Below are 19,004 nucleotides of genomic sequence, written 5' to 3'. Positions count from 1 at the left end.
CTTATGTCTCTGTAATCCATATTAATACTGTCCCTCACTAATAACTCCCTTCCTAATACAGGCACACATGCTTCTGCCTTTAAGTTGCAGATCTGGGCATGTCCCTCCAGTAGAAAAGATTTGTTTTAGTTTTAAAAGGATCTGTATTTGATCCCTACATTCTCTTTGGAGTGCTCCAACTCCTGCTTTTGTGAAGGCAGTCCCTAGCCAGCATGCCCACAAAGCAGCAAGAACAACACTGCTTTCATCCTATGAACCAACAGTGAGCGGACGATGTTCTCACCCACAAAACACACCAGCAGTGGTACTTCTCTTGACAACCCACCCATTAAAAATGCTGTAAAAAAGCTAGATGGATTTTCTAAAAGAAACGCTTAGAAATTTAACGATTACACTGACATGTATCTTACCATCTTCTCTTCTCAAATTTCTCTCAATGTTGGCTACACATGAAGCACATGTCATTCCTGTGACTTGGACATAGCACTTTGATACAGTCTTTGTCTCTTGTCTAGCAAGGTGGGTTGGTGACACTTTGGAGGGAGGTTCAGTTTTGTGAGATTCCAGCTGCACTTCGGGTGAGGGCTGAGCTATTGCCACAGGTAGTTCTGCCTTTGCTGAAAAGGAGATTGCAATTCATGACACTATGAAGAGCCATTGCAATGAAGTACGAGCTGGTACTACACCTGCCATGAATACATGTTGTGGTAAATTTAGACAAAAAAATGGCAATTGTACATGCCTTGTCTATCAGATTCATCCATCTGTCTGTCAATTAAGAGTAAGCAAAAGAAAACAAGACAAAGGGTTAGGCCACTAATTAACTTACTGTTTTGTTACTGTTTTTCTGTTTGCTTTTCCTCATTGTATTTGTCTGTTCTATTGCACATTCTTTGTCCTCTTCTGTAGGTTGTAAGCTAAACCTCAGCATTGCAACCTTAGTTGCTCTCAAACTACAGACAACTGCTTCTTACAGCAATTCACGAGCTGCTGTTTATGCAGAAGCAGTATGAAAGGAATTAAATGGGAGCACCTGACCATTTCTTCAGTTATTGCCATAAAATAGCTCACATACTGTATTTCTTGATTACTGAATCAAGAAACAGAGCTTCCCTGCCCCCTCAGGAAATCTCTCTTCCTATTAATATTTACCTGTATTCTCACCATAAGTCTTCTGCATTCTACTGTCTAGCCATCTGCTCCCACTCTGCAATTACTGTTAGTGTACCAGTCATCAAAGTAAGCATCTGTGCTGGTTTTGGCTATGACAGGGTTTTCTTTATAGTAGCTCATATGGTTCTGTCTTTTGGATCTATAACCAAACAGTGTTGGGAACACACCGGTGTTGTAGTTACTGCTGAGCAGCGCTTACACAGAGTCAGCTTTTCTGCTCCTCACCCCACCAAGCAAGGAGGCTGGGGGTGCACAAGGAGTTGGGAGGGGGCACAGCTGGGACAGCTGACCCCAGGGACATCCCAGACCATATGGCGTCATGAAGCTCAACAGAAGCTGGGGGAAGGAGGAGGAAAGGGGGATGTAGGGAGTGATGGTGTTTGTCTTCCCAAGTAACTGTTACGCATGGTGAAACCCTGCTTTCCTGCAGATGGCTAAACATCTGCCTGCTGATGGGAAGTAATGAATTAATTCCTTGCTTTGCTTGCACGTGCAACTTCTGCTTTACCTATTAAACTATCTTTATCTCAAGCCAAAAGTTTTCACTCTTTTACCCTTCTTTTCCCCATCCCACCACGGGGGAGTGAGTGGCTGGGTGGTGCTGAGCTGCCTACCAGAGTTATCTCAACAACATCATTTTAATTTCCTCAGTGATGTCCACACTTTTCAGATTCTTGTCGCTCCTGAGCCTGGTTAAACATTCCTTTGCTAGTTACTCCACAGGAGCCAAGTCTTTGATAATTAGCTATTAAAGAAACTTCAGCTCAGCAATCCATAACATTCTTCACAGCTAGTGAAGCTCAAATTCCATGTCATGAATATTATACAGTAGCAAACTGGAACACCATTCAAACATCAGTATTTATCTGACATATTTATGTTTCCAGGTATCTCAATAATTTTTAATTAATCTGATGTATTAAAGAAAGTGCACATTAATTATCTAATTGACAGTGAAGATATAAAGCTTCTCTTGGCAAGCACAAAGTATAGGTCAACTGCTAAATTTCATCTTGGGTGGTACCAAATCCTAGACAGAACTGCACAGTCCCTTTAAAATTAAAAGTTTAATATGTCATTACCTGATAAAGATGCATCAAATCCTATATCCTCTATTGACGATCGCAAGTCTTCTGGGCACGTTTGCAGAGGGTCGTACTCTATAGTCCCATTACGATTTGAAAGAGACACACGAATAGATTTTACACCTGCCTTTTGGGATATGACACCTTCAATGGACTGCACGCAAGAGTTGCAAGTCATTCCCTCAATATTTATCACAACAAATTGAGTAAGTGGCTGGCTAGCATCCTTCAAAGCTGGATGAGCAGACTTCAGTGGAGATGCCAGCATGGGGAAAAGTGCTACATTTTCATATTCATCAGGAAGGCTGACTTTAAACGTCTCTGGAGACACTGCCTCTATGGCTTTTCTCAGGACATCTATGCTAATTAAGTTTGGGTTATAGTTTATAATAGCAGTTTTCTTTTCTAATGAAACAACTATACTTGTTACGGATGGGAGTGCTGATACGGTACTCTGAATATTGAGGACACATGAACGGCAGTGCATGCCATCAATTCTGAAGACAATTGTCTTTGTATCATTCACATTCGAGTTTTCCTTCAGTGCTGTCTCAGAGCCTTTGGTCTGAGTTTTCTTCAACCTTTCCAGGTCCACAGCGCTGAGCTTGAGGGGTCTAGGCTGCTTTTTGAAAGATGCTGTGAAACCTGCAACTTCAATTTGATGTTTTATTTCTTCTGCTGTAATTAGATGAGGGTGGTAGACAACAACAGCTTCCTGATTGTCCAGGGATACTGAAAATTAATCAATAAAAGTAAGTGTGCATTACTTCCCTAAGCATAATAAGCATGTTGGCCTAAGAGCAACAGATCTTGTCAAAGATTTCCAAGAATACTTTCAATGCTCAGAAATGTAACTACAATGGAAAGGAGATTTAATTGGTTTGGTAAGTATCAAACAATTTAATTCTTCAACCATTTTTTGTTTTCAACTCCTCAATATTTTGCTCTTTCCCCAGGACTTTCACAAATGACATTACTATTTCTTACTAAATTTATCCTTTTATCAGGGGTCTGTGGCAATACAGGTAATTTTGTCTTGCTTTTTAGATACAATCATATATATGCCAGTATTAATTTTTAATTGAACAGAAAATAAAAACTGATTTAATTACAAGACAAAAATAAGGCATCTGGTATTAGAGATTTCTGTAACTGGTAATAAAATTATGGAACACGACTATTCCAGGCTGCCTACCAAAATACAAAGCAGCCACTGAATACTGCCACAAATGTAACAGCAGCAGCCTCACCACAATTTGGGCCCCTTTCTTCACTTCTAATCCAAATTAAACATGTAACTAAATACCTGGGACCACAAAGAGTAGCTGTCACACTAAGCTATCTAATCTAAACCCAAGATATCTCCACAATGCCATCAGAGAACAGCATGGTTAACTTCAACTTACTTAAAAATACACTAAGTTTTACCTTTAATCCGCTGAATTCCTTGCAATTTGCCAATCTTCCCCTCGATGGTGCTGGTGCAGGAATGACAGGTCATCCCCTCTACTTTCAGGCGCAGCACAATGCTACTTGCTTGAGACCAGCTGGAATCTTCACAAGTTCCAGGCGTTACCTCTGGTGCAGAGATATTTAAATCTACTCCTGGGACCATTTGGATAATCTGCTTGCCATTTACAATGGAAGAAATGAAGGTCACCACTGCAGTTTTTTGATCGGAGGACATTTTAACATCCATGATACCTTTGTTCTTTAGTAGTGTACTACAAATCTGTTTAGATGTTAGAGTTGACTGAGTAGGAATTGTAAGAAAAATAGTGTCAGGTAAAACAGGTTGTGGGTTTGAATCAGGCAATGTAGCATCAAATCCCATGTCATATATTGCTTCTTGCAGTGTTGCTGGAGTCTGCAGTTTTGAGTCATAAATGATGGCTGCATTCTTATCCTCTAGAGACACCTTGCAAGGGAAAAAAAAAAAACAATTTAGCTGCAATACTAAGAGATGAGAACTAATACCCTGCATGAGACTAGAAACAGCTTTTACTTGCATATATTAGTAATACTTGTCCAGTACAACTTTATCCATCACAACTCACCTTGAAGAGTAAAGCCATACCAATAGCCACCATAAAGTAACTTCTGCTCATCTGTGCAACATCTTGGCTAGAAAGAACAAATTCCACCTCCCTCCCTCTTTCAGAATCTTTCAAAAGTCTGTCTGGCCACTTTTACTTAAGACATCAGACAGCATCAATGCGTTTAATAAAATTTGCAGAGCCAAACTCTCTTGAATTATGATGACTAACCCAATTAAAGTCCCAAAAGCAAAACAGAAAAAATTCTAATCACATGTACAATTCTGCAGTTAGTAGTAATTACCCTTAGGCTACAAGGATGGAAGAAAACACTCTTTGAAAAAAAACTTCACAGATTTAAGTAGCAGTGAAAGCAGTCCAATATTTCTAGGCATCTTACACACAGGCTGTTAACTTGCTGTGAGCAGTGAAGTGCATCAGACTTCACAGAACAAAATTCAGTTTTGAAATTTGATATATGACAAACATTAAAGCTGTTTTTTCCTCTCTGTACATTTTGGTGATCCAGAAATGTCCTGATTTGGTACTAACCTTTCACATCAGATGGTACAAATATCCTCAATTTAATTTTCTCCCAACTGATGATGTATCAAACACAATTACTGCAGTTTCCAAAAGGGAAAGCCGATGCCTGCCAGAGGCCCAACACATTATCATTCAATTCTATCTTTCCTCTGGGCAAACGTACAACCTAAAGACCACAGTCATGATTAAATTTGACCAGTTAAATCATTTTAAGAACCACCTTTCTTCATTGTTGTCCCAATTACAGGCTTTAGCAGCATTAGCAACGTGGACATTTATTGGTTTCATTGTAGTTGGAGGCAAAATAACTTAAATGCAGCACTGTTTGTCTGTATTAGCCATATAAAATTAATCTTCATTGCTGATCTAATTCATATTCCCTAAACAAAATCCTGTTTTACTATTCTCAGGGATTTTTCTGAAACATATGATCTGGCTAAATTGAGGTTCTGATGCTGTAATGAGGATAATTACTATCAAATAAGTTGAAGTATGACTCTCTCCTCCTTCTCCTATATCAAATCATCTATATATCCTCAGAAATTAGCAGAAACAATAAAATGCAAGGTTGATGAGATTAAATCTTTTGCTAGAATAAGGGAGAAAGGGAAGATTCTGAAGTCAGATTATTTGGGGGTATTATTTCACAGGCTGCTTTTAGCTTTCATTTGACTTCATGCTTGCAGATACCTAGTAATTTATCTGACCATACCGTGCCACAGATGTTAAGAGCAGTATCCCTATTTCTAAAATGGTCTGTTCAGTGGTCCAAGGTTCTGGTGTCAGAGCATAGCCTCATATCACATTAAAGATCCATTAAAGTTGAAGGAAGATGAAAAATCATGAGTCTTGTAAATATTGCTGCTGTTCACCAAAATTTCCGTGTGTGTACATGAACGCCTACTTCAGGCAAAAGGAAACTGTACTAACCAGTGCATCATTTGACTTTGTACAGAATGGTGCCCACAACAGGCCCTTCAATATCAGCTAGAGGTAACGATCACATGCCCCCCAAATTATGACAGCGTACCCTATTCTGGGAAGGAAAGTGTTCATCTAAGACATATCCACTAAAATAGAATCTATCTTTTGATGAAGCCAGGAAGATATTCTTTTCTTTAAGAGTAAAACCAACCACTATAGAATGTTACAGCATGATTTCAGAACCTAGATACTAAGTAATTAAACTTTGCAATTTTCTGTTGCTGCTATTGTTAGGACTGTTCTTTCTAGCACAAATTAGGTTATAAAACTAATAGGAATCTCCCAGCTTTTACATTGTTTCCATTATTAAAACGGCTGTAAATTGGTGTCTTGTGTAAGAATACTCAGCTGACCCTGGAATACTCTACACTCCAATATTTTGCCCATGATAGAAAAATACTAACAAAATATTGTTATCTCCTCTGAGCTAAGGAAAAAAAAAAAAAAGTCATATCAAGGAAGTCTGGATTAAGGGCAAATGAAGTAGCTCTGTTAACAGTTCAAAACTACAGTTCTGCTGTTCTTTCTCTCATTTCCTCATGGACAGTATGTAGGAAAGGCAACTTCTAATGCCTGAAAGAGCTAGCAAGACTATCCTTTGTCACCTGGATTTCACAAATGACAACAAAACTGCTTTGTTTTTCATGGTGGGTCAACTACCACATGATTAACTGGACACCTCAAGGTCACAAATGCTTTTGAACCTGTGCAAGTGGCCTCTGTGTACTATCAGTTTGAAAGAAATGCCTTCAGGCTTATTCAGTATAAGGGACAAGGACAGCTTGGTTTTTTCACCAGTGTAAGTTCTAGGGCTTTTGCTTTATCTTATTTAAAAATTTTCTGTTCTTGCCTGTTTTTGACATTTTTTTCATTACTTCACCGAATTAACTGTAAAGCAGAAAATTACTTAGGAGTAACAGATAATGACTTAGCTCCCATTGCAGTAAAGTAAGCACTTGTTTTTCTCTTATACCAGAAATACACTAATGCGCTTCCAGCAATCAGCTTACCATGAAACATACTGAATATACTCTTTCCACATATTTTCCTCCCTTGGTGCCCACTTCATCATGGTTTCTCATATAAGAACAAAGCTTTGTAAGAAACAGCAATAGCATTACTTACGTTAATGTTATGGATACCATTCATCTTCCCAACATGCTGTTCAATGGTTTGGACACAGGAATTGCAGGTCATCCCCTCCACGCTGATGACTATGGATTTTGCCTCCATTGTGAAGTTCTACTCAAGTCTTCTCATTGCTGTTGGCCAAAAACATTTAAGATATTTGTTCTTAAATCATTTCACTAAGATTGAAATCAAAACAGGGATTTAACAGATGATGTACTTGGCCACATGTAACTCTAGTAGATGTCAAAATCTGAGCAAAGCTGAACAAGAAGAACTTTTAGGTATTTATTCCTACGAATTTTCAAAAAGGCAAAGTGTTCAGACATGTATTATTTGATTTGTGTTAAAATAGAGATAATTTAATCACATGCAGCAAGCTGTGATTCACCAGTGTGTTAGATGAAACTACAGAGAGAAGCAAGTGAGAGACACCAGCTCTTGGAATGCTAGAACCATAGAGGGCAGGATGTAAGCTACAGTGGCACCAGTGATGATCATTCTTTTTCCACATTTATATCTCATACATTACCCTATGCTAGCAAAACCAAGTGATACTGAAATCAGACCTAGGAAGCAAATCAAGTTTTTTCCACATCTCATTCACAGAAGTCTGATTTTTACTCCTCTGAAGATTATCATTATTTTTGCTCATTAAAACAAGCCCAGGAAAAAATGACTGAACCTAAATGAAATTAATTTGTAGAAATAATGGCTAATGCAAAGGACTTTTTATCCAATGCATGAACTGTTAAGTAACAGAGTGGAAAAGAGGGCAAAAGAAGTGATTTACCAATTTTTTTTTTAAACCTTTTGAAAATTTGCATTATTTTTTCCACTGACAAAGAGGTTAGTAACCAGGAAAATGATGACAGTCAACTACTTACTGTTTGGCTGCAGTGGAAGTAACAGCAAATTTTGATGATTAACTGAACAGCTAAAATTAAGCATGTGCTTAACTCGTTTTTTTACCCTGGGGACTTATCTTAGAAAACTAAATTACATTAACAATGTTTAATAAAATTAGTTTTCTTGCTCCTTGATGACATTTCAGAACTGTTCCCTGATATAGAAGGTCTGAAGGTTTCTGGTTTTGCTTTGAGACATGCTACAAATTGTGTAAGAATACAAGGATGTTTTATCATAGAAACCCCTGAATTAGTGAAGTTTCCAACAGATAAAATACATATCTTTCCTTTAACTCTGTTTTGTGTGAAGAGCCAGGAACACACTGCAAATTTCTGTCAGCCACTAACCTGTGGGAGAATTTATAATTTCTAGGTCAAAAAAAGAAAAACAAAAAAAAAAAGTATGACTACGTAAACAACATGAAAGATAGTCTGAGAAGTTGATCTTAAAGATTTATTTTCCCAATGCATCTCCTAAAATCCTCAAATGACCAGCTAATTCATCTAAACTGTGGCATGAACCTTCCTATTCTGATAGGCACTGAGTTTTGCTCGAGCTACGCAATAAATGACTAGACAAACCAAGAATCAGTGCTCATTAATGATAAGCATGGCGTAAAGGAAACCTCATAGCTGTAAGGACTTTTAACACCTGTATGTAACAATGTAGGAACCTTTTTCACTGACACGTGTGGAGAGCCTGAGCAGCGCTCCCATGGATCTTTAAACCTGATCAGAACCTTGAACAATCTGCAACATCTGACCCAAAAGGCATCGAGTATTTACTCTGAATGTATCGTAAAGCGCTAATGCTTCATCCTTCCATTCCAATCATGGATGAAGTTTGGAAGCATAAGGGCTGCAAGCACAGCTCGAGACCGTCAGTGGCTGCGGGATCAGAATCAAAAGCTGCATCCTGCTCTCGTCCTGTGTCTGGATGCAGGCGTGGGTGCACGCAGGACACACGGCAGCACGATGCGGTCTCAGTGCCAGGAGACAGAGGAAAGAGCTCCCACAAAGTGGGGCCTCAGGCAACGTGAGCTTTGACTATTGCTAAGGCTGGCCGAGCAAATAGCGTTAACACTTGCACTGGCTGTACTAACTGGGTGCTGCTGCTTCAGAAGATAGAACTGTGACAGTAAGTTACTATTACTAAAGAAGGCATCATACTATGCTACAGTCAGTAGAAAACAGTAACAATAACTCATCCCTGCTGAGAACAGAAATAAGACAAGTCTACCTGAAGAGTTATTACAGAACTCACTTCTCACCTATTCTTACAAGATCCAAGTTATTAGAAACACACACACACAAATATTTGTATGTAAATATTCACGCATTACAGAAATACAGAACTGTCACCTGACACACAAGAGAATTATGCATCAGCAGAAGAGTATATTTTAAGCAAACTTCATATGGCAGGTCTTTTCTCAGGCTCATCTGCACACTCAGAGGTACAAGATATTTTTAAAAACACTAAAAAGCTACCCAAGAAAATACATGCTTTCATGTCATCATATTGAAATATGATCCTTATTGATTACTTCAGTTCTTCCATAAGGAATGCTCAGTCCATATAGAGCAAGCAAAGACATAATTGTAACTCCACAATCAGGGAGCAATGAATATTCCCACAAGGCTGAAGTACAAATAAAGTTTCAAAGAATACTTGACCCACAGTCTGTTTTGTGAACACAACCAGACACACGCAACTAACTGAGACACAGTAGTCTTATCACAGACAGAGTCAATAAGGTTTGCATAGAAGTGAATTTAAAAGCATTTCAGATACATGATTAACTTTTCCAGTTGCCCTGCCCTGACAACTGCACTATTACTGTATTTAAAAAAAAACCAACAAAAAACAAAGTAAGGAAATACTTTGGCTGTGAGCTGCTACCTAAAATAATCAAAGCTTTGCAAGATGTTGCCTTGGATGAGAGGTACAGCTTGGGGTACAGCTTTGGGCTGTACACCAGTCTCTAAAAGTCTGCTGACCTCCTGGCTATCTTGCCCCTTCTTTGGTTTACGAGACTCAAGCTACAGTAAAATAATATTCAAACTAGGATACAGTGTTAAAGTCTCTTTTGTAAGTCATATGTCAAACTAACAGCAGCCACGTATGTAGTGAACCAGTGAACTAGTACTATTAAAGTGATTACAGTAGCCATCAGCACTGCTAACAAATGCCCACCAATGCATTAAAAAAAAATTAACTGCTTATATATGTAAAAATAACATATTTTTAACATCTACTATAATTATAGTTTGTAATGGACAAAGTATTTTCTCAGTCTGTTTCCTTGCCGTTCTGCTGTTCATTTCACATATAATCACTTCCACCATTTTTTACTCAGCCTCATGTTTTCCTACTTAAAAGGTAGCTTGTGGAAAGAGAACCAGGAATTATAAGAGCCATTCTGTCTCAGCGGCCTAATTAACTAAACAAAGTTCGTAAAGTGACTTCAAATAGGGTGGATGATATTTACAGAAGTGGAAGAAAATACTCTGATTGCAGTAACTCAGGACCACTTACAAAGCATGTTAGAATCCTATTATGTCAATAGAAGGTCCTGTTTATGTTTCAAGTGTATGCTTCATACAGACACAATCCTTCCTTTAAAATAAAACACATCATCTGCTATTTGTGTTTGGAGGTAAATAATAAGTCAAAAGCAATTAAGCTTCAATCATTCCACTGCCCCAGTAAGGTAATTTTGTTGGGTTGGTGAGTTTTTTTTAAAGACTGCTTTCCTAGGACCAACTGATTGGGGCCCCATGGCGTTTGGCATTGTATAAACACAGTACAGAAAATCCTTTCCTGGAAGAGACTCTAATTCAAACATGCAAAAAGCATAAAGGCATAGGAGAAAATGAATTTATTTTTATTTTTTTTTTACCCCTCAAGGACACAGAGTAATAGGACTGAATCCAGAAGTTCCATCATAGAATTTATCCATTGGATCAAACTGTCTCTTGTTTTTGTTCTCCAACTTTTAATTAAGAAACACTACTGGATCTATGTGATTATATGCATCATTAACAGGTCTCTGTTGGTGGGCAAGATGACAAGGATTTTGATTTGGTTTGCTGCAAGCTGCTAACAGTTTTCATACCATTTTTAAAAAGAGGCTGTTCTCTAAAAAATGAGATGTGTCCAAATCTAAAGGTAGAAAATGAGCCCTTGGTAAGCAATACTCTCTCTTCACATCAGTTACATTATATTACTAACACTGAATCGAGAAACAGCACATTCTCAGTCTCAGTTTTCTATACAGCCTTACTGAGATTTCTGAAGACCAAACTGTCTGGATTTCCAGTGCTCCTGATGCTTTAAAGAGATCTTGTTCTTAGAAGTACGTATACACACATCCTTTTTCCTCCCCCTACAAAATGGCCAGGACAAGGAGTTAAATTTAAAAGCTAATACATGCTTACATCTGAGACAGTACTCTACCTTGTTATATTCTATTTAATTTCTAATGCTCTGTCTCACGAGTGCTTCCTGGTAGAAATACTTTGGGTGAAACTTAAAAGAAGTATTTTTGTCATACTTTCCTCCTTCTGACAACATTAAATTAAGAAAAATTAATGACTACGCAGCCTGAAAAATAATTGTTACACCAATAAATTATGACTAGATGCACACAAGAGATGTACAAATATTGACAGTTTAATCCTACTTCTCCTTATATGTGTTAATATTTGACCAAGTTCACATGAAAATGGATGTAGAAGTCAAAAGATCTGCATGAGGGTATATAGCAATCTGTGTATACTACAGTGAGTGCTTGAACTTGTAACACGCCATTTCCTCACTCTTGCCATCATCCATCACTATATATCTGTTTGTTTTCTCCCCCTGTTTAAAAAAAAGTTTGTATATATCATGCTGCATATGTACACATGTCTATATTTATACACATTAGCTCAAAAGAGAACCTCACTGTACAAGGGACAGTTATGCTTCTGGCAGAATGCAGCTGAAACAATCTACGAATCTAAAACTTTGGTAGTATCTAAGAAGTTTTCTATGTGACCAACATATATTTTATAAGCTGACACTGAAGACCTCAATTATTACCACTGACTGCAAGGCAAATGACTGCTAATAAATAACTTGTAATTCAAAGTTATCATGGACATATTCTTTTAAGTGAGATGCTATCTAAGTTATAGATCACACATTATTTTAGAGAAGAATAACAGCTTTATTTTTAACCAATGCATTACTCCATCTATAAAACACCTTCATCATCAATTAGTAAAGAATTTTTGGATTTGACAATGCAAGCAAATGGCAGTCCTCCCCTCCCCCATTTAATCTAAGAGCTATGTATTCAGAATACAAGAAACCAAAAGGCTTCAGTTCAACTACTGTTGGTTTAGAACATCATCTAAAGCAGCTTCATCTTATGATGAACCTTGGCTTTGAACAAACTTTGTAAAAGCTTTTTGTACTTTCTACTATACTACTTACTGCTTAATACCTTCAGAAACTCCCACTTTCTATTCTTTCATTGCTTTCACCTGTGTTTTGCAGTACAAAGGCAGTAGTACTTCTGTGTTTGTATATTAACACCATCAATGAAGCAGCAGAGCCCTAGAAATAATCTGGCTCTGCAACAGTGCAGAACCGAACACAGTAAGCTACATCTGGTGGAGCAATGCTCAGTGACAGAACAGGAGGTGTACAAAGTACAATTAAAACCAAAACAGTATTTGGGAATAGGCATAAGTCCTTGTATGTTTTTTTCAGGTACAATTTTAGGCTTAAAGCTTGGGTTGCATGTGTGCAAATTAAAATCCAAACATTTTGTTTTCTTGAAGAAAGTCAACTAGTGTTTCTATTAAGTGAATGAAGAAACAGAAATAATTTCTACTTCCAACAGCAATTTCTTCCTATGGAAAGGAAAATTAAAGAGTGATCCAGCACAAGGTGACTGAGAAACTCAGATTCAAAGCAGGTTTTCTTGATATGCTAACAGCAGTCTTTGTAAGTAAAATATCTGAAGCAATATAAGGTTTGATGAAATCAAAGCAAAGTCATTCACAAGCTCACACTACCAAAAAAAAAAAAGCAAATATGAGTAATGCGAAAAGGAAGCTACAACACCGGTAAAAACCCAGACTCTCACTTTACCCCACAAAACACACTTTAGTGCTTCTAGTACCTGAGCTAACCCAGGCATCGCTGTGTAACCTGTGCACCACAAACAGGCTTTGTGCCTGTTCTAGGATCAGTAGGGATACATACCTGAGAAGCACACAATGTTTCTGGCTAAGCGTACAACTTCAGTTTTCTATATACAATTATCTTGTATTTATAGCTGCTGAAATTAGGAGGTCAAAGCTAGGCAAAAAAAAAAAAAAAAAAAAATCACACAAACACTAGAAACAGAATCTGTCAGATTTAACTACAGCCTTTGGATTTTATTAGATTTCTAAATGGCTGAATCCTACTTTGTAGCTCGCTTGATTTACAGCAGCAGAAATATAAATTTCTAATTACATTAAATGGAAAAAAGGTACCTGTCCCTAATAGTCTGCAAAGACATATGAAAAAGAGCAAAGGACAGCATGAAACAAAAAAGCTGTATCATCTCATCCATCTCATTCTTGGGCTTTTAAGAGTCCTAGAGAATCGTCCAATACAAAAGAACAAGGTTTTATTATGTTCATTGGCAAACAGACACATTTGAAAGTATGACTAGATATACGAGGCTTAATCACTGAGGGAGAAGCTGCACATCTATAATAAGTATGTCACAGACATGATACTCTAAATAGGTTGTAATTCATGTTGCTCAAGACTTTAAGAAGTCTTGCTTCATCAGCAGACTATGTAAATTGCTCTGAGGGACTTTATTTCTATCAAGCTAGATGAAAAAAAAAGTACACATTGAAAATACAAGTTTTATAATACTTGAGATAAATTCTCACAAATCCTTTTACTTGTTTGTGTCCTTCCACTACCTCTTCAAGTCAGATTTTGGAGAACATGAATGTTCTCCTAGAAGAATTGCAGAAAATATTAAGGACAGAATATAATTTATAAACCCTTGTTATGTGAGCATACTAAGGCCAAGTTGGGCTCCTCACTCTTGAGCTTAGTCTCAAAAATCAAGGCAGAACAATGTGGACTGCATTATACAAGTGAAACAATAACAAACCAGTAAATGACATGTAATGCTAGCTTTCACTTTCCCATTTAACCATCTGGGAAGGAAAAAAGCTTCATGTCTCTTTCTCTACAACAAAATACACTATAATTATTAATTTCTAATCAAATGGTGTTTGTGCATACAGTGCATTGTAATACACACAACTAACTTCCACATTACCAAACAGAAAAAGTTACTTCTTGGTCCATTTACATCCATGAATACAACTCAACAAGTATTTAAGTATGGAAATGCAATCTTTGGTGACTGCATAAAAGATTTTAAGGAACTTTACACTAGCAATAATGATGTGCCCTTTCCAGAACCTAGATACAGACAGGCAATAGTTAAGCCGGATATGGTCTTGCTCATTTCCATGAGATTTTACCCCAAAGCATCATAAACAACTAGCTGCCCTTTTCCAGAATATTTACACTAGTTTTTCAATGGAAACGTTGGAAAAATGTACTTGTGCACAGAGTGCTGCCATCAAAACGCAAAACGCTAAGTAAGATGTTTCAGAGGTACAAGTTAAGCAGCTCAGATTTGAAAAAAGGGACCGTGGAGAAGAGGCTTAGTGACTTGTGCATTCAAATCCACTACAGGCCTTTCTCCAAAGATCCTAATAGTAGAAGAGGTACTTTTTCAAGTCCATCAGTGAGTGCGCACTTACTGTACGCCAAGAAGCAACAAGATCTCACATGCAGATGTCCACTGACAAGAACAGCTGTTATACTTCCTTTCAGTTCCCCGTTTGATACTACTCAACCTGCTGGCATCGGCTGCATCCCAAAGAAGTCACAGGAGTGTTTTTGTGACTCCCAGTCTGCCTAGCACTGGGAGAAAAAAACGAAAGCAAAAGCAGTTTGCAGAGAGTGAAGCGGCCGAGCAGGAAATACCGTTTTGGATTCAGAGCTGTGTTTTGGTGACAGAGCCCTCGTTAGGTCGGGCTGCTTCTGAAACGCCGAGTCCCCCCCCGTACCCACCCGCCGCTCACCCCCCCCGAGCCCACCGAGCCCACGCCAACCCCCCCGGGATAGCGACACGGCGCGGTCTGCCTCGTAGCCGGGGGGGACCTCACCACCCTCCCTCATCCTCCGAAGCAGCAAATCCGCGGCCGAGCCGAAGCTGCTATTTTCGGGCTTGGAGCCCCCCCCGGCCGCGGGTCGCTGAGGGACCGCCCGCTCCCGCGCTGCGCCCCAGGCAGGGGCGCGGCGGGACCTCCCCTCCCCCCGCGCTGAGGGGACACGTAGCGCAGCCCGGCCCCGCAGCCCGGTCCCGCGTCCCGCCGCGGAAAGCGCCGGGCAACCGCCCCCCCCTCGCCCCGCCAGCCCGGGAGGCCGTGACAATGGCTCCGCCGGCGCCGGGCAGCGGCAGCCCCGAAGGAACCGCGTACCGGCTCCGTCTCACCGTGATCAGAGGGGAAAAGAGGGCACAAACCAGGCCGTGCCGCGGCGGAGCAGCCCCGCCGGCGCCCAGGGCCGCACTCACCGGAGGCTGCAGACGGCACCGGCTGCCTCTGCCCGGCCCGGAGTCGCGCCTGGCACTTTGCCCCATGCGACTTTGCCCCGCCCGGATTGCGCCGTCACGTGACCAGGCACCGCCTGTCACCTCACGTGACACGGCCGGGGCGGCCGGAAACTGGTAATTAAAATCTCTGCGAGTAAAGGCAGCCATTTCATACATCTCTGCTGTGTGTTTTCCAGGGTTTCAAACTGACTCTATAGTTTACAGAGTCTGCATATATCCCGGATCTACTGCCAAAGGCATTTTGATTGTGCAAGAATTCATCAGAAAAGTCACGCTTCCCTCCACCTCAGTGGGATACGGCCCACCTCTCTGAAGCATCCCCGACTCAAATAAAGTTCTTCACAACTTTCAAAGGCCTCGGAGAGAAGTAACTTATTTGCAGAGCGATTCAAGACATAAAAATTGGGATCTCAACGTTGTCATTAGACGTTCAGCAGAAGTCAGGGCGATGGGAACATCCCAGTGATGGGAACTCTGCAGTGGGAATGCATGGGAGGTTCATTTAAGCCACACACCTGGCTAAATGGACAATGTTGTGGATCTGTTCATTATCCACTAGTGACCTTTAGAGGAACAACTGCAACTACCTAAAATATGAGTTTAACTAGTTTGAGTTTTTACTGTTTCTTGTACTTCAGCAGACATGGAGCATAGAGGAAACATGGAAGAGCCAAACAGGTTTCTAGGTATGTTTATTAGACCAGGAATGCCACTGTATATGTGGTAATTAGGAAACAAATGCCATTACACAATCATTTTTTCAGTGAGAGTTTAGACCAGTTCATTATAAGCAACGGCTGTTACTCCCTCCATTCTTTTGGAGTGATTCGGCCAACAGGCGACAAACCCCACTCAATTCCAGCTTTTGTGAACACCTGTAGGAGTACAAAAATCAAGATTATTAACTCTGAAAACAGAAACCTTCTGACAGAGGGCTATTTCTATTATTTTCAGTTTAGATTTCCTGTATTAGAACATGACATCTCATTCATCTCCTAAGAAAGCAAGTAGAATATATTTATATCAAACAATATTTAAATTCTGCAGCTTTCTATTTCAAAATATTCAGCTTTAGATAAAGAATCTGGAATGTAAAACCCCATCACCATATTGTTATTTTCATCTATAAATTTTTCTGCTAAAAGCTCTACCTGTATAGCTTAGAAATCCCAATAGAGAACACTTGTGTTTCTACTACATTTTAAAATCAAGCAGTAGACTGACACAGAAATTTGTGTAATAACTCGAAACCAAAATATGAACTAACAAAACTTTCATCTCTATTGCATTACTATTCACTTACATAAAAAGCTTCTAAATTCTGACCACCTAAGTTATTTCAAACAAGTAAGCCCTTCTGAACTTAATAGCTTGCAAGTTTACAGCCATACTCACAACAGAGTGGTGAAAAAAAGGATGACTTACATATCCCCAGACAGCAGTAAAAACTGTGGCTCCACCAAGGAGTACCAGGTTTCCATATTTATCATGGAAGTTAGGCTCATATTTGCGATGAGCTTGTCTTACTGCAGTGCGCTGAATGCCACGAGCTAATGAATGTTACAAAGGGGATTAGAAGTGTAGAAATCAACTAACATATACAGTCAAACCATTCACAATTCTCATATCCCACCAACAGAAAGGCAAGCATAAGCATTAAGAAAGACTTTTAAGAAAAGCTGAAAAAAAATTAGTGTTTTGGACTGAGAGCTCTGGAATGATTCCAAAACATAGGATGTACAGAAAGCCCTACATTTTGTTTCAGTTCTCCCAATTTCTCGCTAGAAAGTTATTCCTGAAGTCTAATTCCCATAAGAAAATCCTCTAAGTTACCTTTTTCATTAATATGTTTTCTTTGGGCCCTCAGTGTGGAAGTTCAAGTACACTTTTAAGTATTACTGTTTCTCTAACAAAATATTTTGTTTTGTACTTAAAAGTTTCAGATTTCTATATGTAAATATCTATATTGTCAGTATGTGCACCTAATATAAGCATTTTCAGGATGAAACTCACCATCAAATTAAGGGGTTGAAGACAGCAGCTATGGGTAACACCTTTCTCATTCCTTCAAGATTTTTGAAGGGAAGGGAGGGAGGTGAAGTGGAAATAACTGTGGGCCTTTGCATGAGGTAAGTAACAGGAAGAAATACAGGAGGATATCTTCAGATGACAGAGTGTATTATGTACATTATAAAAGTACACTATAAAAGGTACGCTTATTAAGGAGAAGACAGAGTGAAGAATCAAATCAACAGCTTCAAAACACAGAGACTGTACAGTAGTTGTGTACAAAGCGTTTGATGAGATCTGTGCATAAACATCACAAAATATCATCTTTTAGTTCCGGGTCAATGGTTCACGTTTACCCAAACACAATGGTAATACCCATTGCGCTACTACATCCCTAGCATGCTCTGTGAGCCTGCACAAGATTTTTTTAAACAGAAAAAAAGAAGCTCAAATATCTACTAAGAGAAACACTTCTAAGCACGTTTATTTTAGGTGCATGCACCTCGGGCTAAGCACATCATGAACCAGGACCAGAGTTGAGAGAACCTGGTTAATCCCTGGGGAGTCTATCACTGAAGAGGTAACTTAACCCCTGAGTTTAAGGGCTGGTCACTGACTACACCTTGCCACCTCAGGTTACAAGACCTGGATGTGCCTTTGGTTACTATCAAGGAGGAAGAGCACTGAGGAAGGGAACCCAAGGTCAGCTCGAGTAAAAGCAACTCGAGACAGAAAAAAAGCAAAGAAAAAAAAAAGCGGCAGACTAAGGACGACGAGAGAGCCGTCCGCAGCCCCTCAGCTGCCCTCACGACCCTCCCGCGGGCACCAAGCGAGCGCAGGGACTGGTCAGGGACAGTCCGCGCAGGGAGGGCAAGAAATCGGGGGGAGGCCCCCTGACGAAACCGCCTACCGCCGAGAAACCCCCCCAGCACTTCCATACTCCAGAGAGCCTCCTCCTTGCTTACCCGTGAGGTTTAGAGCAGCTCTAGCCACAGGGAACATGCTGACAAGCGGAGTACGACCCCACCGCCGGCAGGACGCTGGTACCCTTGGCGAGCGGTGAAAAACAAAATGGTCGCGCCGGAAGTCACCAATTCGCCGCACCACTGAGCGGAGCCCTGTGGGTAATGCAGCCGCGCAGGGGCGGAGGGAAGGTACCTGCTCGCTGCTGTTGAGAGAGAGACGCTCCGGAGCTGGGGGAGAGGCAGGGGCTCGTCTCCGATGTACGGACTCGGAAGCGCTCCCCGCAGAACGCTGGGGAGAACGGGCACGGCCGTGAGGAAAGCGTTAAGAACCTCCCGGCGGGGGCTGCAATCGCAGTGTCAGGATGGCCGAGTGGTCTAAGGCGCCAGACTCAAGGCGTTCCGCGCCTTCCCGCGGCGGGTTGGGTATTCTGGTCTCCGTATGGAGGCGTGGGTTCGAATCCCACTTCTGACA

The 19,004-nt window shown here is 40.2% G+C and overlaps 2 protein-coding genes and 1 non-coding gene across 10 annotated transcripts in view; 1 reads left to right on the top strand and 2 right to left on the bottom strand.

The window, feature by feature from the left end:
- The window catches only part of ATP7A (ATPase copper transporting alpha), a 32,160-nt gene extending 16,562 nt beyond the window's left edge, over positions 1–15,598 (bottom strand). For 2 of the 8 annotated variants that reach the window (XM_074882645.1, XM_074882652.1), the window contains exons 1-7: positions 15,438–15,584; positions 14,701–14,863; positions 13,121–13,216; positions 6,950–7,086; positions 3,687–4,176; positions 2,256–2,990; positions 411–617 (exon numbers count right to left, since the gene is read on the bottom strand). In XM_074882645.1, coding sequence (XP_074738746.1) covers positions 411–617; positions 2,256–2,990; positions 3,687–4,176; positions 6,950–7,057 — 1,540 coding nt within the window. In that variant the 5' untranslated portion in view covers positions 7,058–7,086; positions 13,121–13,216; positions 14,701–14,863; positions 15,438–15,584. Of the gene's footprint in view, positions 1–410; positions 618–2,255; positions 2,991–3,686; positions 4,177–6,949; positions 7,087–13,120; positions 13,217–14,700; positions 14,864–15,423 lie in introns of all 8 variants that reach the window. The other 6 variants (XM_074882646.1, XM_074882649.1, XM_074882647.1 and 3 more) reach the window with 6 other exon arrangements.
- A 634-nt stretch (positions 15,599–16,232) lies between these two features.
- COX7B (cytochrome c oxidase subunit 7B) lies at positions 16,233–18,687 on the bottom strand. Its single transcript, XM_074882903.1, has 3 exons — positions 18,533–18,687; positions 16,983–17,107; positions 16,233–16,432 (listed from the first exon to the last, which is right to left on the bottom strand). The coding sequence occupies exons 1-3, from the start codon at positions 18,567–18,569 to the stop codon at positions 16,358–16,360; spliced, it is 237 nt and encodes a 78-aa protein (XP_074739004.1). The 5' UTR covers positions 18,570–18,687; the 3' UTR covers positions 16,233–16,357.
- A 201-nt stretch (positions 18,688–18,888) lies between these two features.
- Positions 18,889–19,004, top strand: TRNAL-CAA (transfer RNA leucine (anticodon CAA)). The gene is made up of 2 exons: positions 18,889–18,926; positions 18,959–19,004. It is a non-coding gene; the product is annotated as a tRNA-Leu (tRNA).

Source organism: Strix uralensis, chromosome 13 (assembly GCF_047716275.1).
Source record: "Strix uralensis isolate ZFMK-TIS-50842 chromosome 13, bStrUra1, whole genome shotgun sequence".
In the NCBI taxonomy this organism is placed as follows: Eukaryota; Metazoa; Chordata; class Aves; order Strigiformes; family Strigidae; genus Strix; species Strix uralensis.
This window is presented reverse-complemented; position numbering and strand designations above follow the sequence as displayed.

What these genes read in the sequence shown, in the direction of transcription:
- COX7B (XM_074882903.1), bottom strand. Translation starts at nt 18,569, where the DNA reads ATGTTCCCTGTGGCTAGAGCTGCTCTAAACCTCACGG. An exon ending in AGCTGCTCTAAACCTCACGG is followed by an intron (nt 17,108 to 18,532) that starts GTAAGCAAGGAG and finishes AACATTCATTAG; the next exon opens with CTCGTGGCATTCAGCGCACT. An exon ending in TTACTGCTGTCTGGGGATAT is followed by an intron (nt 16,433 to 16,982) that starts GTAAGTCATCCT and finishes GTACTCCTACAG; the next exon opens with GTGTTCACAAAAGCTGGAAT.